Source organism: Poecile atricapillus, chromosome 1, assembly GCF_030490865.1.
Source record: "Poecile atricapillus isolate bPoeAtr1 chromosome 1, bPoeAtr1.hap1, whole genome shotgun sequence".
Classification (NCBI taxonomy): domain Eukaryota; kingdom Metazoa; phylum Chordata; class Aves; order Passeriformes; family Paridae; genus Poecile; species Poecile atricapillus.
In genome coordinates this window covers 38,423,957-38,449,995 of record NC_081249.1, presented here as the reverse complement: position 1 = coordinate 38,449,995, position 26,039 = coordinate 38,423,957, and the positions used below count along the sequence as shown (strand labels likewise).

At 38.1% G+C, this 26,039-nt stretch overlaps 1 protein-coding gene across 1 annotated transcript in view; it reads left to right on the top strand.

The window, feature by feature from the left end:
• The first annotated feature begins 132 nt into the window (after positions 1 to 132).
• The window catches only part of ITGBL1 (integrin subunit beta like 1), a 127,001-nt gene continuing 101,094 nt past the window's right edge, over positions 133 to 26,039 (top strand). The window contains exons 1-2 of the mRNA XM_058850228.1: positions 133 to 343; positions 1,644 to 1,855. Coding sequence (XP_058706211.1) covers positions 270 to 343; positions 1,644 to 1,855 — 286 coding nt within the window. The 5' untranslated portion in view covers positions 133 to 269. The remainder of the gene's footprint in view (positions 344 to 1,643; positions 1,856 to 26,039) is intronic.

Genomic DNA, 26,039 nt, shown 5'->3' with positions numbered 1-26,039 from the left:
ATCAAAATAAACCATCTGGCTGCGCAACTGTTTCTAATTACTTCCCTGCCTAGACTGTAAACTTCGGGGTTTGGCACCGGCCTCCTTCCCAGAGTGCTGCCCAAATCCCGCTCCCAGGCAGCTAATCAGAGCCACTGCAGCACGGGGGGAGCAGCGCTGGAGCCGGGCTTGTCCAGCCCGCAGCTCTCCGCCTGCCTGGCGTGTCTGTCCGGCTGTCCGTCCGCCCGTCTGCAGCAGCGCTCCAGGTGCGGCTCAGCGCAGCTCGCACCATGTTCTCCCCGGCCCTGCTGCTGCTGCTGCTGCTGCTGGGCCCCGCGCTGCCGGCCGCGCCCCCGGCCCTGCGGTAAGTGCGGCTCTCAGGTCTCACGGGGGGGTGCGGCTGATTTCGAGGTGCCAGGAGTGTGCAAACTGGGGTTGCAGAGGGAACTGTACAGCGCTTTGCTGGCTCTTCCTCTGCCTGCTTAAAGGTGACACTGACAGAAGCGCTCTGGGTCACTGGGAACCTCAGTAGGTAGGTGCCCGTGCAGACAGTGGAGTTACTTGCAGCAACGCATTCGATGCCCCAAATGCATACTCTGAAAGCAGTGAAGGGGAAGAGCTGGCTTGTGATGACCCTTTACACCCAAACCCCTGAATTCTGCTGGTGGAGTGGAGCAGGCACCTAACCACAGAACCTTGCTTATTGCTGTGCGTTGGTGTGGTGGCACAACGAGGTGCACTGCCCTGCACTCTCCACCTCCACACAGCCAGCGCACACTGGCTCCTAGAGCCAGCAGTCCTTTGCTCTAGAGCATTGTAAAATCTACTGTCTGGCAAGGGCAGGTTCTAGTCATCTACATCTTCAGTATTGGGAAGACCTGGTTTTGGCCTGAGCAGTACTTTTTTTTTTTTTTTTTTTTTTTTTTTTTTTTTTTATGTACAATTCAGCTCCTGATGACACAAAGTGTGATTTTCCCTGAGCATTCCTGAAAGTCCTGATCTCCATGTGCTCCAGTGCACGGTACAATTGCACGGCAGAGCTGCCTATCTATGGATCTAGAATTGGATTCTGCTGTCTTTACCAAAACCACAGCCACAGCCTACAGTGTTGGATGGAAAGCCATGATGACTTTGGTTTCCTTTTCCGTTGGAAACATGGATCATATATGCTTGATCCATGACAACCAGAAGGATTGCTTTGGCAAACATTATTTTATTAGTCAACCTTAAGTATGCTGTGTGATACATATTCCTGTTATGCTACCCAGATGTTTGGATGAATATGGTGTCTCTAAGCTTTTTGAAATAATTAAGATCAAAATGTTTCATGATGGGTAATCAAACCACACGTGTCTATGCATATATACCAGATATGCCTAATGGGAAAGTAGATGAGGCCAATGTAATTAAAAAAATAAGCAAAATAAAGCATAAGCATTCTTACAGGTAGCAATGAGATTTCTGATGGAAATTAATAAAATGGGTTGATTTGAGGCAAGTAATAATTTGCAACCATAGCTGAAGAGGTGGTAAGAACAATATCCTGGGTATTGGCTAAAGCCAAGACAGGAGGGTGGTTTCAAATGATGAGCCAAGCTCTCATCAGCTCTGAGCTGCAGCCCCTGGCTTTGACCAAAGCTTATTCGGTTTGCTGTCCCCCACAGGAGCGGTTTGGGTATTCCTGCTCCCTGCCGGCTGTCCCGGGCTGAGTCGGAGCTCAGGTGCCGCGTCCCAGGGGGGAAGGTGTGCAATGACAGAGGCAGGTGTGAGTGTGGAGTCTGCATCTGTCAAGTGACTGAGTCTGGCAAATACTACGGTCCTCTCTGCGAGTGCCATGACTGGGTTTGTGAGACCTACGACGGGAAAATCTGCACAGGTAAGGAAGCCCTGATGATGACAGAAGCTTAGAAAATTGGGAGTATATATTAAAACCAGGAACACAGCACACTGAAACACTAGAGACATGATTATATATGGGTCTCTGGAACATGACTCTACATGGAATTGTGGGCACATCCAAGGATTTTGCCAGATTAAAGGATACAAGTTACAGGCACTGTGTCTGCCATAAAATGAGTCTTAGCCTAGAGCAAGGTTTGTCTGCATCAGGGGCAAAAGCAGAAATTGCTTTGGGTTGGAGGCTCTGCAAACTGTGTTTTAAATCTAATACAATCTAATGTAATATTGCTCATATTTTTATATATTTCTTCATTTGAATTGCTTTCCTAATGATGGTTTATGGTATCTACCCTGGCTTTAAACGATCTCCAAACAATCAATTTTGTCCTGTGATTATTATTTTTTCCTTCTCCTGCTATAAGAAAAAAAACTTGCTGTAAGATGTACCACACTTACATTTGCTATATAATCATGAAAACTCTGTTTTTCTCTAAGTAATGATAATGCTTTCCAAATAAAGACTTAAAACAATGTAATTGTATTGTGGTTTCAGGGATTTCCCCACTGACACTTGATTCTTTAATAACATACATTTCTAGGACAAAATATAGTTCCTGCCAGTTGTTGCAACATGTCGCTTTGGTTTACATCTAAGCATTATCACTCTTTCATCTTTCCAGCTGTTTTTACTTAAGTTTCTGGGTTATTTTGGTCAGATTTTAATTTTCTTTTTTTCTTTTTTTTTTCTTTTTTTCTTTTTTTTTTTTTCTTCTTTTTAAAAGCAGCTTAGAATAGGATTTTAGAAAAGAGCAGGGAGAAGAAATGCCATCACATTCCTAAGGGGATTCAGCCTGGAGCTTGATGAAAGGGGCCAGAAGGGTACTTCATTTCTAGTATCCCTGTTTCAACAGCTTTACCAGATTCACAGAAACGTGTCATCTTTTCAGGCCAAAACCTGCAATTAGGTCAATGGGAATGGTACAGAAATTCTTCTAGTAAGAGGACAATAAAAATGCATTCCAGCAGTTGGTTTGGCAAATTTTGTAGGAAAAAAGACCAAATTTATTTTAGCAACAATTTATCCAGAAAGTCCAGTAATAACATGAAAAGACCAAGAATGAGATTACGAGAAAAAGGTTTATATTTTGTACCTATGACTTTAGAGTTCTGTAGGGAAACTGATTTATAGAATCTGCAGTTAGCAGTGTTAAATCCCCCAAATAAGAAATACCATAGCATTTCAGTGCTTTGCTGTCCCAAACCTTAGTTTTTTGATTGGTAGTGTTATTTCAAAGTGCTTGCTGTTGTTGCGGGTTAATTGCATAAAAGGAAACTGAAAACTCCTTCAATTTTAATACTCCACTGTAAATTCCACCTGTTCCTGTTAATATCATGAACAGTGGCTGCAAGTTTTGTCAGGGCTTTAGTGGTAAAGTGTGCTCACAGAATAAACGGAGCCGAGAGTTCTCTTAACAGTGTTTAGCTTTTGGGTGGCACTTCATCCAGCAGTTCAAAGATGTGAATGCTAAGTGAATAAAGTTTTTTAAAACCTATTTTCTGTACTTGTCACTTTGTCACTCCTAGCTAGAGTATTGAAACCATGTTACCATGTTACCACTGAGATGTGAAATAATTTGAATTCTCTCTTCTGGAAAAAAAAAAAAAAAATAGTAAAAAATTCAGCACGAAGTCCTGAGGAGGAAAACAACTGTGAAGGGCGCAGGAGTTTTGCTTGCTTCATTTGGGCTTTTTGACAACTGTGCTAAAAATCCAGCTGTTGCACTCCAGAGCTGCCCAGCACTGCAGGAGAGCAGCCCCAGGTAACTCTTTAGAACCTGGGATCCAGTTGGTGAAACACCTCCTTTCACACTGTGCTTGTTGCCCTCCTCATTTTTCCCCCATGTTTTTAGTGGCTGAAACTGTGTATACCTGGGAGGAAAGGAGCATAGAAAAGAAGGTCAGATCTAGGATAACTGGCAGGAGACTGGACCTTATGTTGTATAAATAATATTTTCCCTTACCCAATTATTAAGTGAACTACATCCAGTGATGTTTCTTAACATGACATCACCAGGCCAATTTCCAGTATATGAAATATTTTCCTTTATTTGCATTTTTGGGCCATTTTTTGACTTAATGATGAAGATGTATTTCCTCTAAGTGAATAATCATAATGCCTTACTGCAGTTCTGTTTCTATTTCTTGCTTTAATTTTCTTTTTGTTGTTTTTATTTTGACATTTGCTGTCGCTTTTAATTGTGGATCTCTGCTGACATAGGCAGCAACATTAACTGCTGACTGGTACCACATGGAGAACTTCTAGACACTCTTTCCATACCCCCCTAGAAAGCCATGGTGTTGAGGCTAATGCTGTTTAAAACGAGCTACTTTTCAAGCTGCCAGAGTGATTCCTTTTTCAAGTGACTGATGTCTGATCACCAGTGATGTTCATATTCAGAGATGGACAGGCAGAGTTGTTTGAGTCACAAATGCCAAAGATAGCTGTGTTTCCCTGCCAGTCAAGTCAGACATACCTCCACTTCCTTTGCCTGTCCCAAGCTAAACAAAAGATTTAGTTGCTCAATATTCAGCTCATTATCTTGAAGACACTTTCTGTGTCAGATCCACTTTCTGGACCAGTTGTTGAACAATCATATTCTGAATAGAGAAGGCCTGAAGGGAAAGAAAATGTCAGATGTCCATCTGATTGATTTGATTTTTCTAATAAACCTTTTATAAAAATGGAAAAGACATTATGCCATGAGTAATACAGAAGAGCAGATTTAAGTGTTTCTGTCCTTTTATTTCCCTTGAGACTTCTTTGCTGTATTTCTCTCCCATTATGCTTCCAGGTGCTTTAGAGGGAGTTCCAATAATTTTCTTGCCTTTTATCGCACTGGGATTGATAAAGTAACAGGTGATCCCTCATGGAGTCAGAAACAAAGAGAAAAACCAAGTACTGTGGTCTGAGTCACTGAGTCTCTTGTCCTCCTCTTTGGCCTTTTTATTTGCTTAATGTAGCATGGGGTGTAGAGGAAATAAAGTAGATACTGTCTTGTTATTCTCTTTGCAATGTCAGGGACATCTTTATTTTATCTTTTGTTGCCGATATTCAAGGAGATGAGCTAAGAGGAGGAAGACTGAATCAAAACCAATCAAATCCCCAAAGGATTTATGTTTCATTCAGGATTCATTCGAAAGGATTTATGCTTGTTGCTGTTTATTTGCAGATAGTAGTTCTGACCTCAGACAGTTCCATATTGCCTCAGGCTTTCTTAGCATAAATGGAGCTCATATTGTGTACGAGGGAAAGTGGGATATAGGACTAATTCCTGTCACATCACTGCTTATTACCTATTTCTCAGTGGGGTTTTGTCAGTATAGTGGAAAATCAATTCTAGTGAATTTTTTGGTGTTTTTTTGTTGTTTGTTTTTCGTTTGTTGTTTTTAGGTATCTTTGTTTTGTTTTTTGACATTTTTTTGGGGGGGTTTTTTTGTTTGATTGGTTTGGGATTTTTTATTTAATCTTGCTTTACTGTGTCTGTGGTTAATGAAGATAGAAAAATGAAACTAAGCATAGGCTTCCTTGGCCAACTGAAGTGGAAACACTTTAGATGTTCTTAGAGAATGGACTGCAAGAACTGCCAGCATGTGACATGTGACGCTGTAATTGCACTGCTTGTAGTTGGTGAGATCAAAAGACACGCACAATTTGATGATGACATAGACAGCAACATACGAAGAAGGTTTGTCTTTGCTCAGAACTGTATTCATTATCTTTGGGTTTTTAAGTTATAAACATTTGATAAACCATTTTTCTTCCAAACTGAAGTACCTTTTACACCTAAATGTACACTAAAAAGTGGTGTTTTTACACCTAAAAATGGTAGCCCAGTGTGATTTTCCATAAGCAGTTGCTGTAGAACTTGCTGTTTTTCGGGCCAGTGAAAGATTTTTCTGTTCCTTTCTCCAAAACTGTGGTTACTGTGGGTGCTGTACCTATTTTAAGACTAGTTCAGCAATATAATGCCAGTGTTAGTTGTAGGTTTTCACAGCTAGAGGTGTTATCATAACATGAAGGACAAAAGGATATAAGTGCCATTATTTTCTGATCTGTAAAATTCTAAACTACGTGGAGAGCACAAGTGAAAAATTAATTTGAGAAGGAGTAGATATAGAAATAACAAGATAAATCCAAATTAAAGTATTAATGTAATACATAGCTATGCATCCATGGGGTTTATTGGATGTATGGTACTATATACAAGTTTGAGAGAGAGAGGAATTTGAAGATGGAATTTGGAGGACATTTTGTGCTCAGGACTGCTCTTTGCACAGAAGCTGAATTGTGTCTTTAGGCAGAGCTATCAAAGTTGAGCTGGAAAGGCTCTAACAATTGTGCCTTTGTATTCATACTGAAGGGAGGTCTGACACTCTGATTGTTCATTGAACAGCATTTCTTGCTGAATGTGTGAAGAAAAGTCAGCCTGTGACCTGCATTGATTGCCATTTGATCCAAAGGGAAATTCAAATCCCTGGATTTTGAGAACAGGTATAAGCCTCTTCTCTGTCAGAGGCCATGCTTGCAAAGATTCAGCTGTGGCGCATGTGGCCACTGGAGTCAGAGTCTCCTTAAAGACCAAGTTAAAAATAGGGCAGGAGGCTACTGATGAAAATGAAGGTTGTAGTTCTGCTCTGACCTAGTTTACCTTAGTCCGGACTTCAGAACTTGGCATTTTGTGACATTTTTCTCCCAGAGCAAGGGTGTGTAGGTGTGATAATAGCATCCATATTCATCTCAAAACAGGTTCCTCGGGCTCTAGTAGAAGAAAAGTCGTGATAGCATAGACCTCATTGCAGGTTCATTGCCTTGCTAAGTGCTTGAGGTCCCAGCAGACACAAAAAGCAGAAGCTAAAGCCTGTATTATTCTCAACTTTGTGCTGTTGGTACCTGATCTGGGTAAAATTAAGCAGCCTTTGATGCAATGACAATTGCTGTAGTTCCAAATGCAGTGTGTGGGTTCATAGAAGTGGTGAGGCAGGAGGAATCTTAGACACAAAAACTGCAGGGGAGATTAATGGAAGGGAAGCACTTTAAAAGTAACTTATTAAACAATATGTACCTAGTTGCTTAGTCCTCATTTTGAGCACCTTTATCTGTAGACACTACTGCTTGAAAATAGGTGTTAATTTATAAAGTAAAAGTGAGTGTGTCGGGCACGTGGAAGCAAAGGCTTTTACAGCACCTAGCAGAGCTGGAATGTAGTCCTCAGGCTGGCACCAACAGCAAAACAAGGTGGGACCAGCATCTCCTTTGCCTTATGTCCTTCTGTAGTCTGGGGTGACATGCTTATCCATTGCAGGGGGGAAAAAAACCCCTTTGTGTGACTTTCATCAGTGCAAATAAGTGTTCTGAAATGTGTTTGAATTTTTATGCTCCTCACAGGCTGATAATGAACTAAAATATGTTTTTTATTTATTTGAAAGAATGCTCTTTATGAAAAAATGGCTTACACAGGCTATCCTCTTCTATTAATATTTGTGTTTTGATATCATTTTTACAAAAAAGATATGGTGAAAATAAAGTAGATGGTCTATTAAATGTTACAGAAGTGTTAATTATTTTACCTGCTTTATCAGTGGATGGGTTTCAGTATGTGCTCTTATGACAGCCTTTTTTGGACAAACTGACTGTCTTGGTATAGTTTTCTATGCTTATTAAAAGTTTTATTGTTCATAGCTGGTCCTGTCAAGGAATTCAAACAGTCATCATTTATGCCACTGCACTGTAGACCTTTAGTGTTCCTAGGTAGTGTTCACAAGTAGTGTTAGTGTTCCCAACTAGTTTGTCTTGAAAAAAAAGTCACTGATTAAAAAAGTTCCACGAGCTTTTCTGAGAGGAAAGGACACGTTGCTAGTGCTGTCTAGGAAAAAGGGAAGTTTGTGCTGAAAAAAGTAGTGGAGTTTGACTTTGGCCATGCAAGAAGGACCCCACAGTACATATGTAGTACCAGAACTTATCAGTGTTTTAACTGGAGGGTGTGGTGGTCGAGGCCATGTTGTGGCGTGTGTACCACAGTTGCGTTGTTGGATTCAAATTTCCTTTGGAGATGGAAGGACTATGAAGGGAAAAAAAACCTGTTCTTCTTTCAAACTCTGTTTTTAAAGGTTATTTAAACGCTTCATTTCTGAGCAATGGAGGGAGTAATTTTTGCAAATAGGTGTTTGTGTACATTTCATATGTTGGGAGTGGGCTGGAACACCAGCTTGAGCAGTTGCATGACCATATTCATATATGCAGAAAAATAAAGATTCAAGAGGCTTTAATGGGAGTTGCACCTGCCCCCTTTCTTGAAAGAGCTGCTTTGCCCTTCTGCTTGTCCAGCTGAGTAGCATCAGTGATATAATCTGGAACACCTTCTTGTCAGTGACCTAAGAGTGGCAGTCAGAACTTTTGGAGTCATATCTGGGTCATTTTTATGGGGAAGGTCACTGGGAATGCCAACTCTGTCAGGAGTGAGCTGAGTATTAACTTTGTGATTTGGAAAACGTCACAGCCGAATGCTGTTGCCTTGGCAGCCCCATGCAGCAGCAGATGTTCTAACTAGAGCACCTGGTCACAGTGTTTTGTTTCTGGGGGCAGTTCTGGGCTGGGGAGATTGTGAGTGGCCTGGCGGTGAATCCTGCCGTGCCCCAAAGATACTGCCGAAATCTATCTTTCTCAGGAATGCTTTTTCCAGTTGTCTGCCTCCAGCAGGTTCTGTTCAGTCTTTTCAACCAGGTGGTGTCTGTCATCTTAAATATTAGGGATGTTAGCTTTTATAATCCAGAGTTAGAGGCTACTGAATGTAAAAATAGATCATTTAAGTATTTTTTCCTGTTTTGCATATAATTTCCTATTTAATTAAAAGGTGGTATTAAGGTTATTTAAATCTTGAAGCTGCGTGGTTGACAGCTAAGAAATGCTAAATCTATCTACATTTATTGAAGAGTCCTGTGCATTTGCACTATTATGCATCTTGTAATTTTATATTCATTATGGTTTTCTCCAGTGAACTTATGCAGCAACAACAGGAGGAAAACGGTTGCTTCCTAGTATTTGAAATTGTTTAGTTTACAAACTTGGCAATATGTTTCAAGCAAGATAAAACATGAATAATTTAACTTGGTCCATCCATTTGCCTGAAATGTGGGGAACACATGGCAAACAGTTTGGAAACACAGCAGTGTCAGGGAACACAGATTTCTTGCACCCCATTTCCTTACTCCAAGTGTTTTAAACAGTATTTTGCAGGAATTAACTGGATACTTGGGAAACTCAAATGGTACAAGCTCATTGAATCTCAGAAGCCAAAAGCCCCTCTTCTTCAGAAAATCCCATTTCTCTCCACATCCTGAAACATCCAGACTCATTTCTTGTTTATCCTTACCCCTTTGGAAATTATTGGACACAAGTTGAGTTGGTATATAATTTGAAAGTCTTTTCAGCAGATGAAGATACAGGCATTTTTAAGGAAATGAATAATGAATGGTATTCTGTGAACAAGAGCTAAATTTACATAATCCAAACCATTTCTATGTCTGTATCTCCCATGAGTAATGTGGTTCCTCCCAAAAATGCAAGCCCTGCTTCAGATGTGGGGAACATGCCTGGTATATTGAACTGAACTGTGATGGTCACAGCATCCAGCTCTTATATCTACCTTTGCAGTTCTTGCAACAAATTACAAGAAGGTATGTGTTTTTCTTCTGATATTGAAGAGAGGGAAGGTTGAGGATATACCTCCTGATCATCTAAAGCTGATAATGAGATTCAGAAGAGAACCCAAGTTTCTGAGTCCTTCCTAGGGACTCTCAAACCACCAAGTCCCTGTGAGGTGTAAGAGTAAAATCTGTTAGTATTAAAACTATCAGTTAAGGCTGTGTCAAAAACCACATTTCATGTTTCATGTTTCAGTCCTAAAAATACTATTTCCTACAAAAAATAGTCATGTATTCTTTTTCCTAAGAACTACCTGTGCATTAGGCATGCCATAATTGTTGATTTCTCTGTGTATTATCCAAGTGAGAGCAACTTGGTTTTATGGAAACACTCAGTGTGCTTCCAGTTTAAAGGTGTTCCACGTATAAATGGGGAAGTGAATTTGTAGCAGGTCAGTCCCACGGGGAACTGTAGGTGCGGTGACATGCCTGGTGGATTGTGTTCCAGACCACAGTCCCGAAGGAGTGGTTTGTGAAGTCATGCTTTGAAGGATTACTGGAGAACTTTAGACCTCTCACTTGAGGAATGGGGAAGAACTGAAATGGAGGAGGACAACCAATTTCACCTCATGGGCATACTTGCAGAAGGACTAAATCATGCTGGATGGTCGTGATGCCGTGACGAAAAGTCACACAAGAACACACTGAACTGTGGTTCTCCAGAATGCTTTTTCAGAATTGTGCCTTTTAATCACTATATATTTACATGAAAAGAACCACTTATGCTGTCTCACAGAACATACCACAATTTAACCCTAATTATCTTGACAGATTCTGCCCTTTCTCAAACAGTTTTTAAACTGGAAAGAGTAGTGACAGTGAGTAAATTGTACATCTGTAGTCTAAAATGCAGAGGTAAGGCTGAGACCTTCTGTTACAGAATCATAGAAGTGAGTGTTACAAATTTACTTAGTTTTTTTCTCTGGTGCCTTTGTAGTCAGGTAAATTCTGTGGGAAGCAGATAACCAGTAAGAAATATATCTAAAATCAGAAAATGGCCTTGAAGAACTTAATTGAAGCACTGTTGTTGCACTAGTACTTCTAATGACTGTCTTTTGAAATAATTTTGTTTCATTCTCACTTCTGTTTCAAGCCACAGCTAAGCCTCACCAGAGACACAGCAAGTATAATGAAGCACAGCTCCCAGGCTGTGCTTAGGAAGATATCAAGGTGCCAGCTATCACTGAAGGAAAATTGCCCATCACCTACATCCTGTTTCTCTGGATGGGAATGGATAATGTAGGAGCTACTGCAGTGGGTACAACTACTTTCCATTTATGTGAGTTTGCCTGCAGTTGGCATTTGTGGAAACCCTTTTGTCCAGCAAATCCAGAAACAGTGAACTTTTTTCTCTTTCTAGAACATATTAAATTCTCATTCACAGGGCTTAAGGGTATCATCCTGCAGTGAGAAGTGCTGGAACATTTCTTACTGCCTTTTTTTTCCCCCCAAGGCCTCTTAATTAATTGAAGCATAGCAGAGAAATGTTAGAGGATATCATTGGCATTGGTAATAGAGAGACTTAAATGTGGCATAGATTTCTGTGTCACAATAAAAAAGAATTGTCTCTTCAAGATTTATAATGTTTAACTTCCTACAGACTGTGTGTACATGATACAGAAATATAGCAAAAAATTGATTGGAGATGGGATTGGCAAAATTACCAAACCCCAGTCATGTACTTTGTTAGATTTAGGAGTGGATCCTGTCACTCATCTCTACTCTTCAGGTTAAAAATATGTTTTAATAAAAGCAGAGGGTGTTGCTGCTTTTTTTTTTTTTTTTTTTTTTTTTTTAAAAAAAAGCTAAACAGAAGCCAGTGTTTTCCTCTGACAGAAGTCTAATGAAATCAATAAAGTTATGCCAACAGAGAATTGGTCTCACACCAAGTCTGGCCCTTGTTTGACCAAAATCTCTAGGTAATAGTGGACGAAATTACAACAGCAAAATATAGACCCTGTCATTTACCAGCAAGTGGTAATGGTAAAACAATAACAACAATGACAACTCCAAAGTTTTGAATGCTTTTAAGCTTGACAGCACTTTACATGATTTTCTGTTTTGTTTTCCTTCTGTGTATTGTGCTGCTTTAAAGAGTTATATGTTACTTAGTGGTAGTTTGACAGGACATTGACCAAAATAATTTTTCTCCAGAGTGTCCAAGTTGGACTTAGCAGGAATGAGAGTTCTGTGAGGAAACAATCTGATAAATGAAAACCATCTTTCAAAGTGTGTTTAAATGAAGGAATTGTTTACACTGACAGATTTATCCCAAGTTTTATTAAATGGTCAGTTGGTTTGGAAAGTCATAATAAAATTAATATTTTGTAATTGGATGAGCAGGGTAAGTCTCAACCCTCTCTCCTCTCACCATCCTAAAGCTTTTGTATATGACTTTTTGTAAATGAGGAAATTCTATTCTAAATGTATCAACTGCTTTAAATGTATATACACTTACATACAGGTTAGAAAAGCTTTTATTTACAGATATTGTTCAGAAAATACAAGATGATTTCTCTGTAGGTGGTTTCAAAAGGTCATCTCCCATGATGATATTATGTTCTTACTGGATAATATCCTGAAGGATAATATTTAAATGGTACAATGAGCACAGACTTCCTTTTATTTCATTGGTGCCTAATGAAGGAACTAAGAGGTTTTTAAAATAATAATATTCTGTCTGGAACACCATGTATCAAGCTCTTTTGAAACAAGATTGTAATTCCTCTGGCCTTTCATGGGCTTCCAGTTCTCTATTTTTGCATTTCAGGTGTTGTCTTGGCTTTTCCTTCATTTTTTTTTTTTTTGCGTGAGCCATGGTTGCCACCCCCACTCTCAACATTTTGGTCATATCCAATTGCCAATTTGTTTTACTAATTCCATTCCCTCTTTTCTGCTTTTTGGGTGGTCTCTATCTGGCTCAGTTCCTTGGCACTTCTCCTCACAATTGTCCTAATCCATTCCTCTGGCTCATCAAAGAACAGTTGTTTCCATGAGGACCTGGGTGAAAGTCAGATCCACCTTGGCTCTCTTTACACTCCCTGGTGGCTCCATCTCCAACCAGTAATCTCTGTGTCCCAGGAATCTTAAAGCAGGCATGTCACCAAGAGGAGCTGAACTGCCTTGGGTATTCACAGACTTTGTAGAAGTTAACCACAGTTGTGTGTAATCAAACGCTCTTTCTTAGCTCATGCTTTATTCGTGCAGATGTATTTCAGTTGTAGGGGAGCTTGTTACGATATGAATCTCAACCACAGAAACCTTAAAATAGGCATAAGTCAGGTGTACACTCCTGTAACATCATTTCTACTTGCTTCCCCTCTTTCTCCTTCCTAAGAAAGGTGGCACAGCACGCTGAAATTTTACAGTTTGTTTTAGTTTCTCCAAACAATCTGTTCACTGTGCTTCCTATTCCCAAGAGGTGAAATGGTTTTGACCATAGTAAAAAGCTTGTCTTAGGGAGGCCGTGGAATCTCTGTGGCTGGGGCTTCAAGAACAGGCTGGACAAGTCAGGAGGGATCAACACACCCTTGTTTATGAGTCCAGACAAAGAAGTGGACCAAATGATCTCTTCCAGAGGTTTCTTTGAAGCTGATTTTATTTGAATGTGAAACCAGTTCTCCTCAGTTTGATGCTCTGCCTTAATGAGGAGGATCTGTGGTAGTATAAACATTGTTTTTGTCATGCTAATATGTTTGTAAATTTAATAATTTTTTTAAATTGATGAATAACCATTGATTTTAATCTATTAATACTAAGAACTTTCATTTTCTGCAGTGTTTATAATACTTTATAAAATATGAGTCTTTCAAGTTTTTAAACAACCACATATTTTAAATGACCACTAGGGAGTCTTTAAGTAGGAAGGATTTGGAGAACAAGCTTGCTTGTTTGAAGTTTAGGCATCTTTTCAATAGAAAGGCATAAATTACTGTTTCTAGGTACAAGTGGTTGATGAACTTCTGTAACAAGCTCAGTGTTAGGAAAAACATATTTTATCCAGTCCTTGCAATTTGATGGAAAAATAACAATCAAAACATTGAACAGAAACATTTATATTTTAACATTTACTTTGTTTTAACAAATGGATTCTTAGTCAACTACTGACATTATGGAGTTATGGCAAAACAAAGGAAACATTAAGTGAAAGTGAATGGCTGCCCTGCTGTTTGACATAAACCAATATAGACCATGTTAAAAATTATGTTCTAGAAGCTCTTCATCCTTGTTGGGTCCATTAAACAGCAAATAATATAATTCCAACTTAAATAGCTATAACATCTGTTCTGCATTTTTCACTGGAAGCAAATAGTAAAAATGCTTTGTCAGACAATGAAACGGGGGAAGCAAGTAGTAGTAGTAGTATATTGTAATTTTTTAACTGCTGCTATGACAATGTGTGTTCCCTATATTGTTCCAATCCAAAATTATACCTTCTAGAAAGTTACTTATTCTTGGACAGTAATGAACTGAACCATGTATTGATAGCTGAAAACATTACTTAGATTTATGACAAGTCAAAAGATGTTGCCATTGTTGGGGGACAACACTTTCATTCCATCAATCTGATTTCTTTCATATCACTGGTCATTGGGAAACTGCCCCTACTATTCCCTTCTTCAGCTAGATCACCCATGTATACATAAGATAATTCTATATATACAACATACAGTACAGGTCTGGATGAATATTTCTTCTCTCTCATTCCCTTGATCTTCCTGCATTCCCTAGGCATATGGTATTCATCATACTTGTGCACATTTGTAGGAGGGAAATGGGGAATTCCACCCACGGAAAGCTTCCCCATTCTCCTTTTCTCATGTATCCAATGAACGTGAAAACATTCCTAAACATGAACGTGAAAACATGCCTAACTTCTCCTTTTCCCAGTGTTCCCCACATCCCTTTGAACAAGACCTTCCTGGAGCTGTGTTTCGGTCTGGCCAATACCGTGTCATTCAACTCTTGCTGCTGAGAAGCAATGAAATCTGAAAGAGCTGTAAGGGAATCATCTGCATTTCTGGGCTCTGCATTCTGTAAAACCAAGTAACTTTGTAGTGCTTAAATATTTTTGTTAGGTTAACCTCAGAAGAAAAGCCGTACTTCTAATGGGTGATGCTACTCCATCTGTGCTATGTGACAGAATTGTCACCTCACCAGTGTAGTGACAGAAGCTGATGTTGAGGAGTCCAATTGTCTTCACATAATGCTCATTCCCACTGTACCCTCTTGATCTGTCTTTTCTCCCCATGTGAGTCACATAAGTGGCTTTAAATGTCTTTCAGTGAGTCATATAGTTTTGCTAATTTAGTCCCTTCTTTAATAATGTCACTATATACAGAGTCACTTTCTCACCTAAAAGCTAAAATTTAGTTTGGTCATCTAATTGACACCTTTTTAACAAACACCTGATTATCTTAAGCAAACTTTATTTATTTATTTATTTATTTATTTATTTATTTATTTTGTGTTCATAGTGGTGTCAAAACCTCAAGCTCTTGTTTCTGTTCTGAACAGTCAGTTTGAATTTTTAAATCCTTTCTCAAAAATGGATCAGACTGAGCATTGCATTGGCTACATATCTCCTAACACCTTCTGGCAAGCATAAGAAGCCAAGAGTTCCACTCTGCTGTGTCTTACTGCTTGGCTTAAAAAGAGTCAAAATGCACATAGAAATTTAATGTGGTGAAAGTGAGAAGAAAAGGATCAAAGGCTAGAAACAAATGTAAAAAATTTGTATACAGGTGGCAGCTGGAATGTATGAAACCTCATGCAGTACAAAGTGTTCCTCAGAACAGGAAAATGTAGGTCTGTTATAACAGCAACAGTTTTTAAACAGTAACTTAATTTTGTGATGCTAACATTCACAAAATTCCTAACTCAGTGGTTTCATTCTGCCTGCAAATGGAGGAGACAAATGCCTGAAGATATTGTGCATGTGGTATAGAAAAGAGAGACTAAACTGACAGATGCCAAAAATCAGTAGGGAAATACCAATTTTTTTCTAGGCAAACAGCTAGGCAAGGAAATCCTGTTTTAGACATTTGGATAAGCAAGATTCATTTCTAGAAGAAATGTAAGAGAGAGCCAAGAAAGATGATTTGTTTGACTGCTGTGTTGAAACATATTGTATTGGAATTATATGTTTTGACATTAAAATAAAATGAGTAAGGAAATAAGCAAAGTTCAATATCTTCATTTCTTCCCCATAGTACTGGATTCTTCCAAGATAGTGCTTTAATAATAAAAGCACTTTCATACTCCTTATATAATAGAAATGCAATTAAATTTCTTTTTTTCCTTCCCCACTCAAAATACTGGAATGTGTCAAATAAGCATTTAAATGTAATACTTACACCATACCTTTTGAAACTTTTAAGTTTGAAAACAAAACCAGATGCAGTCTGAATGCAGTGGAGTGACTTGGTGAGCAGAGCATCACCATCTGAAAACTAAGAGTCTTTGTTCTGGTTTCTATAGAGACAAACCAGTGAAGTCAGACTTTACTGCTTTTTTTGTTGTTTTCAGATGTAAACCTTAAAAACAAAGATTTCTTGACTTGTAAATGGAATATAAGCATCTTTAACGCTGTAAGGGCCATCTGTTCTGCTGTTCTTGCACGCAGTTTTTCCTGTTGCTACAGTGTGTATGTTGACCAAGTGTACACTTTGACATACCTGGTTCTCAAACAGTTCCAGAGGCAATACAACACGATTAGTTCTGTCAGGAGCTACTTGGTCTGCAAATGCATCTTGTAACCACTTGTTTTTTTTTCTTTTCAAGATGTTGTTCTAGTGATGTGTAGAGATATCAGTTAATCTTTTCTGCTGATTTCCAGGCACGTAATAGTAGGATGCGCTACAGAAGGCTCTCTGAAGTGTGTATTGTATACCATTTATATCAGTTAAACTCAAGAATTGTGTGTTTTCTCCCAAATGCATTTCCACCTGTGTTTTAGTATGACTGAGAAATTAGATCACCTTTGCTGTTTGGTAAATAGTGTAAGAACGCTCTCCGATTTACAAATCCTGGGGAATGAAAAGTAATTCAGAACTGTGCAGTCTGATGAATAGGTTTGTGGGCCTGTAAACATTTTAAGCTAGCATTGCCACAAAATTTCAAGACATATATTTTGGTTCCTGAGTAATGAGAATTGGTCCTCAGAATCTCATAAGCAATTGTGGAGTTGGTAAATGAGCAGGGAATTGACAGAAACACTGGAATTGGAACAAATTGTATAGAGGATGCCTAGAGGCAACTGTTCATCCTACAGGAGGATCAGGAGGATTTCATCAGAGGATGAAAGAGAGGATTTCATCATAGAGGATGAAATGAAGAGGAAGTAGACAGGAATCAATACAGCTGTTAATACCTATTAAGAACAGCAGTCATTTTGCTTCATTGCTCTGCCTGCCTGCAAAACTTCTGTTACTTTGCTGCAGTGTTTATAGTGGTCACAATAAAATTACCACATGCAAAAGGGAATTAGGTGAAAGTAGTGAAGGGTACATTGGTATTTGTTTTTCAGACAGCAGAAATGACAGGGTTAGGAAAATTAAACTTCTGCAATATTACTGTGAGTTGTGCTGAGATGGAATTTTCAGGACCTTCCTCTCACTGCTATTGAGCTGTCTTTGTGTCATGATTTTGATTGTGTCTCACACTCAACATTAAAGGGAAACTAAACTTCACAATCAAACTAAAAGAATTTTAGTGCTTCTTTCAGAAATTCAGATGTGTACATCCAGTTTTACTCCCCGCCAGGAATCTATCATATACCAGAATTAATCAGTTGGGGTTTTCTTGGTTTTGTTTTTCTTGGGTTTTTTGTTTCTTTGTTTGGTTGGTTGATTGGGTTTTTTTGATTTTGTGTATAATGCTGGTTCTGATGGTCAAGCAGAAATATTGGCCAGAGGAAAATGGAAAAATAAATACATGACTCAGAAACCCCTCTGAAACAAGTCCCTTTTTCTATGTACCTTTTATTATAAATATAGAATATCTTTTGGTGGCACAAAATAAAGCTTGTCTAGAGATCTTTTTTGCCATCTTTTTTGCAGCATTAGGTAAATGGTGGAAACAGAAAGAATGGTGTAGTTCATAGCCAGTTTACCAGAATAGAATCAAAGCATGATTTAGGAAGAGACTTGTGGAGATTGGCTGGTCCAGCCTCCTGCTGAAGGAGAGGTGCCTTCAGAGTTTCTCAGGGTTGTCATACGCATGAAGTCAATGTCTGTGTGACAAGACAAAAAAAATCAGAAGCACAGATTAACTTCTGTTGAAATAATGCTTAATTATCTGACTCATTTGACAAAAATTAGGGACAGTTAAAAATAACTTTTGACATGAGGAGAGGTGGCTTATGAAACTGAACTGATTTATTTTGCCATTTTTTAAATGAAAAGTATAATTATTTTATCCTGGGAAGGATTTTTTATTATTATTTAATTTTATTTTTTAAAAATAAAGGTCTCTAGTTTACATCAGGAAAAAAGCAAGCACAGAAAAGTAAAAGCTATTGTGGATTGTTTTTTAAGGGAAATCTGTTAAAGGTAGTTTGGCCTACCTCATTAGCACACAATCAGTCCATCTGCCCCAGGTTACTTTGTGTTTCCGTATTTCTTTGACCACTCAAACCACTAGGAGACTTGGCTTTTGCTATTGCACGTATGCTGACTGGTTGTAGTGATTGTTCCCAGGTTTCTCTGTGGAGTGTGTGATGCACATTTGGGCATTTCCTATTGGAAGACAAGTGGTAGATGGCACATGGCATGTGACAGAAAGCAGAGGGTTAAACTTGCTTACTAGTGCTAAGCAGTTTTGAAGTTCGAAGATCTTAAATGTTCATAAGTTGAAAATACACTGAAGGAATGAACATGAAAATTTCAGCACTTGAACGAAAAGAAAAAATCAAACAAGAAAATTTGGATTTATTGCTTGAGTCCAAGTATGTCCCTGTTGACATAAGATGAAGTCATAAAACTACTATCTGTGTCTCAAACTTCGTGCCTAGTAAGATCATGCCTTTATCAAGCTGGTTTGTCACTGGTCACAAAAGGCTTAATGACTCCAAGACTCAAAGTTTCTGGGAGCTTCAGTCAAAGGTTTTTTTCTTAGCGCTTGATTACAGCCTAGCAAAGGCAGCTGCTTTGACACTGCTTAAAACATGATTAAGAATTGGAAGGTCTTGTTGCCCTGGCTCAATTTGACTCTGAGATAGGTTTAGTTAACCCTGTGTCTCATCCTTGCTTTTATAAATGGGATATAATTACTATCCTTCCATAATAAAAACTATTTTGCATGGTGGTTGAAGACTTCCACAGAAGTGTTTAATGTTAAAAAAAAAGCTCAATCTGGTCTTTTCTGTTAAGCCTGATTTCAAGAATGAATCTGCCAGAAAAAAAAGTTAAAAAACCACCTAGGTGACCCTTGCTCTATTCATCCATCAGCAGGGAAGTAAACAGTTTGTATATGATTGCCTGTCTCACTTATCTATTACAGTCTGTTTGTTCTTCCTACCCTGTAATTACTCCATTGGATCTGCTGAAATATCCTCTGATTCACATTCAAACTATTTTCAGAAACACCCTTTAATTCTGGCGTGATATTTCATTGCTCAGTAAATATGAAGAGGTGCTCAAGATTTGCTTTATTACAAAGTTCTGTATGGCACTGTGAACTTATTGCTGTGTGAGGTTCCAGTTTGGCAGCAACTAAAAGCTGATTTCCTGCCTGAACTGAATGCCAAGAGTTGGAGGCAGGAACAGAAGTGCCACAAACTTGCCCCTCCCCAGTACTAAGAAACTAAGTCAAGGCAATCCCCCTTCGGGGGGATGCTCTAGGTGGCTTTCCCAAGAGGGCCAGATGTTAAGACCATGAATAAATTAAGACCTCCCGCTGAAGGAAGTTAATGGAGGTGACCCAAAAGGATGAAGGATTGCTGGGCTGCATCACACATGCTGAAATGGAGGTGGTGAGCACGCAGAGGCAGCCACCTTGGGGCATGGAGCTTTTTTCTTTTTTTTTTCTGCTTACATTTACCTTTAAATCCTTTGTCTAATATTTCTGAGATATATTCCTAACGTTGCTTTAGCATTATTGGATATATGCTATAATTTACTACTGGAACTTGACAGGATGCTCCCAAGGATTTATGTGTACAGGTTTTTGATATAAAATAGAGTACTGAGAAGTTAAAGGATAAAAGTGTAGCAAAACCATTGCCAAGCCAAGTAGTTACATTTAGCACCATCTCTTATCCTTACCCTAATTTCATTTCAATAAAAAGTTTAAAAAAAGTCTACTTTATATATTAATCAGTTGAATAAAACAAAGGTATGTTTTTCCCAGCTTCTAAGAGGAAAACAAAAACTCTGTAGTGCTCAAATATTCAGAAATCCACACTGCTTTTAATAACAAAAATAAAGAATGAAAAATTACTGATACTAACTTTAGAAGAAACATTACTCTGAGAAAAGCAGCAACAGGCTTTACAAAATTATTACTTCAGTCTCTTGAATGACGGATAATGAATTTATATGCGGATGTAAGATGCGCATAGCACTTTTGGAAAATGTGTCAGACTGAAAACTGTCAAAAACATTAACAACTCTTTAAAGGACAGCATTTAAAACTTAGGAGAAAGCTGGGCTTCACTCTCCTTTAAGTAATGTATTTTCCTTTGATGCCACTCTGTTTTCTTAAGCACTGACACTTGCAGACCATTTTATTTTGCTCACTGCTGTCAGTCTATTCACATGAAGCATGCTTAAATTAAAATTCTGGCTCTTGCCAGTTATTTTCACACTTTTCTTGGAAAAAGATAATTTTCACCTTACTTGTTTGAAAGTTGTGCTATTTATTGTGAACATACTTTGCATTGTTACAGCTGGTGTAATGCAATGAATCGCATATTATGCCATTTTTTACTGGATTATGCAAATAAAGACCAGAAAAAAAATAGCTAATTTAGATACTCTAACTTTATTTGTTGTTTCCTTCTTTTTTTAAAGTTGCATTTCTAATTCTTTTTACCTTATTGATTTAAGATTTAATCTGCTTTAACACAGATTAAGCCCAGGTTGGTTTTGTTGGTTAAATCTTACTTCAATTTATTGCCTTGGCTGTTACTGTAAACTGAAGTTAAATATAGTTGTATTTAGAAATACTGTCCTAAAATATCACTAAAATACTTTCCAGCCAATATGAGATACCAATAGAACTGAATATGAAAAGTAAATTTGGTCAACAGTCTAATTAAAATATATGTAGCATACCATCTTAAATACTATTAAAAAAAATTAATACAAAATCACTGGCAAGTATGAGAAAAATAAATTCATAGGTCACATAGTACCTTGGAAGTGAAAGAAATTTTAACGTTCCGCTGTTTTCTTTTTCCCTCATCCACTTCTTTCCCTTTACTTAGAAGGCATGACTTCTTACAGAATTTAGTCAGGAGAGACAAAGATGAGACATAAATACTGGAAGACTCATTACCTGCAAGTTTAAACAGCTGTGATGTGTTAAATTGCCTACTAACATTAAGTGAAAATACTTGAAGTAAAAAACAAAGCAGGTAAATAGTATACAAGACCACAATTTTAGGCAGTTTAATTTATTAGTTGTTTAAAAAATGCCCCACAGCACTTCCGATACCCAGAATTGTTCACAGGAAAGACAAGTAACACCTACTCCTATACTATTTTACATCTATTACAAACAATGTATCTGTCCCACTACTGCAGAATAATATATAATTAAACAGAACACTACCACTGTGACCGCCGCCTTGGGAAACTATTTGAAAATAACACATCTTTCAATTATTAAAAGCTGTGTTATTTTTGACTATGGTAGTTAAAAAATCTCTTATTAAGAACACGGTGGCAGTTCTTAGCACTGCTGAGTACTTTGGCAGAAAAAGCAAATTTGTTCAATGGGTATTAATCTTCTGTATTTGGAAAGAGTGACAAACTATCATGTGATGATTAAAAAATACCATCTCAACCTTTTATTATCAAGGGCCAAATTAAACATTTTCTGTAGGAAAAAGCATTTTAAGATTAAATCATTTAAAATTTAAGTGTGAAAGCTTGCACACCATAATTATAAGGTAATGCTCAGCTTACACATTATTTTATTAGAACTAAAGATGATACATAATAGTAATGTTAAAAACTCCAAATCAAATGATCCAGGTGACCCATAAGTTGTTATAAGTTCGGGATGAAATAACAGAAGGACAGTATTGGTATTGGGTTGATAAAGAATTAATGAATAAGAATGTAATTTATAATTGTCAACCTGATTTTATGGATTTTTTTAAAAATTAATTTTCTTCAAATTAACTTGACTTTATTCTTTGAAGAAATTACAAGTTTGGTTGTTCAAAGTGGTTGTTTAGCTGGGACACCTTAAATTTTTGTTGTATTTTGTTTTTTATGGAAAGTCTTCCAATTTAAATGAAAATTTTACCATCATTAATGTTTACATTAAGCAGTTTGAGAAGCAGGCTCTTATTTTTTGAATGGATTCAGATTTTATTGATGTATTTAGAGTGAACTTCTACTAACATTCACTAATCAATTTATTTTCTCAAAGAGACCTGCTGATTTAAAAAGGCATTGGATACTGATTACAATTTACAAGACAGCAAGATGGCAGAGTGGTTGATGAAGATATTTTCTAACACTACTATTAGGGGCATAATCAGGGAAGCATTAAATTGAACTATAGGAATTCACAATTCAAAAAGAATGTGCAGTAAAGAGAGCCTGAATAGAAGGACGAAGAATGATGCATATGGTGGGGGATAAAGAATGATTCCCTAGATAAACTCAAATTTGATTGAATTAACTAGGTACTGTTTTTGTTGAAGTGTATTAATACCTTTTCAAAAAACCCCTTTGCTATATAGAGAAGGGATAACCACAGATGCATACTGAAAAAGAAGTATATATGATGCCTTCATACAGCTCAAAAATTGTCTGCCCTTTGAAGAACTAAGAGAGTTTTCTTCTTCAGAATGCCACTTTTCTGACTTGAATTGACTTGAGTCATAGACCCCAGGACTGAGGTGGCATTTTAAGTCAGCACCTGTAAATGAGTGTGGAGCTACCTGGGACAAGAGTTCACAATTCCAGGTCGTGCCTGCACTGCTTTGTTCACCCTTAGATAGATTTGTTATTTGCAGTTGCTATCCTTGCTTTTTTTCAGTACTGTGCCTAAAATATGTGACATAAAAGTTCCTGTTTCCTTCCCTCTGTGTTATAGGAGGCATGCTTCTACCTGCAGTCAGCTCAAAGGACTGTGTCACACAGCACAGCAACTGAAATGAGCCACCTGTGAAGCTATGCACATTTTTGCTTTTCTTTGTCTTTGGCAGAGGTATATTGGGGGGCATAGCAGACAGAGTTTTGCCAGTCAGGAGCCATGAGTTCAAGCCATCACCATGGGTATGCTTTACATGCTCTAGCTTGAGAGGTTATTCTGGCTCAGGTTAAGTGACTCTTCAGTCAAGGATAAGTCCTTGAGCACTTGGTCAAGTACCTCTGGCCTCTGCAGTTCAGACTTAAAGATCTCCACTGTAAATCTGCGACTCTACTGAATATAGTCCTCTTATGAGGAGAAAGCAGCTGTACAGCATTGCCCTGTAGATAGCCAGGATTCCTTATGCTTTATTGACTCTCAGGGAATGTCTAAGGTTTGTGAATCAGGACGATCAGGGCATATAACACTAGAACAGTGATGTGTCTGACTCTCAACAAGGATGCTTATGTGACCCGTGTTCTGCTCATGGATCTGGTGCTTAACGATTAGGGGAAATAGGTCCAAAGGACCAGGAAAGGTCAAGAGTAATAGAAGATGTGGCAAAAGGACCAGATTTTTCTTTTCATCACTAAATTTGTAATACTGACTTTGGGTAGGGAGTAGGGAATGTCCAGTTTTTAAGACCCAGAGTTTTCTTTACAGAGGCAGGCATAAAATAAAGACTGTATCTTGCACAGTTCTCATGGAAAGTGGCCAATATGTGGACATTATTTTTATTAACTCATAAAAGAATCCTTGAAAAAATAGTATTAACAACAATTATTACAAGAAAGATGATTGCATCCTACTGATATGCTGTCTATGGATTCTTTGAGAAAGCTACTTGGCAGTATGAGCAGGGAGGAAAACACTGATTGAAATTGGCACTGACCATTCACAGTGGACTGTCTGTGTATGTCTAGAAAGGTTGCACATTGCAAAACATTTATTAATATAATGAGTTACTAGATATGAAAATTGGAAATGAATATGACACTGAATAACAATTAACAAAACTTAGCCTTATATTTCGTGTCTGAATTGAGAAAAAAATAATGCTGAGGTAATAGAATTTATTTTTTTTTGGAAAAGGGTATTATTTATCCCTTTGTGATTTTGTTAGGCACTTTAATTAGTTTAACAAGGCTAATTGATAAACTTTCGAACTTTTGAGATACTGTTCTATTAGATTCCATAGAAACTGTGGAAAAACAAACAATCTGACAGATTATGGAAGATTCAGATATATTCAATTGATGGGTTAATAGATGGGGACTGTTATTGAATCCTTTTAATGTGAAAAAAAAAACCCAGAAAACCAAAACACTAGGAATATAGAATGAAATACAGTGATACCTGTTTGTAGGACGCTTGTTTCAGAGCATGGGAAAGAGAATACAAGTGATGTACTATAAAAGCAAATCACTAACTTGAGAATGCAGTTAAGGGAAGCAGTGGAAAGAGGAGCAGTAGAAAACACTACTTGGGGAGATAGTCTGTGATAGAAAACCATCACTTCCCTTCCCAGCCAAGGGAAGGACGACTGGTGGGCCAACTTCAGGGAGGGAATTTGGAATTTTAAGGCTACATCATCCTCATTATCATCTCAATTTCTCGCGTTTCAGCTCAGAGGATCCTAGAGGTTTGTCCTCAGAAGTGTAACAAAAGCAGGTGTATAGTAAAGGTCTCAACCAGTGGCCTTTTCACCAATAGGTGGTGTTCCAGCCTTGCCTCAGGGCCAGTTTGTGCTTTCTGATTGAGGTGAGAAGGAAATGAAATCCTTCTTGTGCAAATTGGAATTACTGGGTCCAAGCAGCACTTGCAGTTCCTACGGCAAAAAAGCAAAAAAAAAGAGAAAGAAAAAAAATAAGAAAAGTTTGTGGCATTGGATTTAAAACAGTGGCAGAATCATTTTGTTTGTGGAAAGTATGTGTTGGTTATTTAGGAAGTGAGAGTGTGTTAATGCTTTGCCTCTCTTGGCAAATAGATTTACAAGGATATTGGGTAAAGTGTTTCCATGACGATGCTCAGGCCTTTTGTCAGCACTTTTCAAATGAGGATAGAGGGGTGCAACACTGGGCAGTACAGAGCACACACTTTTGCTTCAAAGCACACAGAGGAAACTGATCCTTCTGAACTTCTGCAAGGCATGAAAAGGCAAGAGACAACAAGGTGTTGGTTGGGAGGCTTTTTGTAGCATTGTCTCTATATCATTCCAGATAGAGAAAAGCATGAGACTACCTGTTCAGGGAGTTCAAACAGAAGATCTTTGTTGCTGATGCAGGGAGAGAAGTCACAGAAGGAGAAGTAAAAGCTGCTTCTTCACAGGAGTAGCTGTTTAGACAATACACATGAATAATGGTTTAGCCAGATGGTTACTGGCTGTTGGACTTCAGTCCTGAACAAAGTTGATGCACAGGACTGAAGGGATGATTATATACTGAAGTACATGCAGACAAGCAGATCACTTCTGATCCTGTTTAAATGGCTTTTCTTTTCAGTTATGAGAAGTAGTAATTCCTGTGCATTTGGATGAAGGATGAATTTTGCTTAGCAGCCTGTCCAGAGTTCTGAGAGGTTAATATTATTTTTTTTTTCCCCTGTTTTCTTTTTAAGCCTGTGATTGGTCGTAGTCCTTTGCCTGATGCAGGCTAAACAAAGGATGTTTCCTGGAAGATGTTGGGGAGGAAGGACCCCTGAGTCCTCTGTAGAGGATTGCACCATAAACAGTTCTGTAGACTATTTGGATTTGCCCCAAATTTCTCATAATGGGCGTTGTTCGAATACTGTTACCTGAGAACGTCTTTGTGTGAGTGCTGGGCCATGGAAAAGCTTTTAAGTTAGTATATCAAAGAGTGTGTGTCTTTAAATTCACAATTTAGACTCTCTCTTACTTGACACCAGTAGATGCAAACTTGGGGAAGTCACAAGTCAAATGGAAAGAACATTTTCAAAAAAAGACTTCTGGTTTTGGATGCTGTGTATATTTTTATATTTACCAGAGATACACTTTGCACCACCAGCCTCTCACTACATCTTTGTGTTAGTTTTAGAATTTATGGATATGCAAATAAGCCCCTCACATAAGC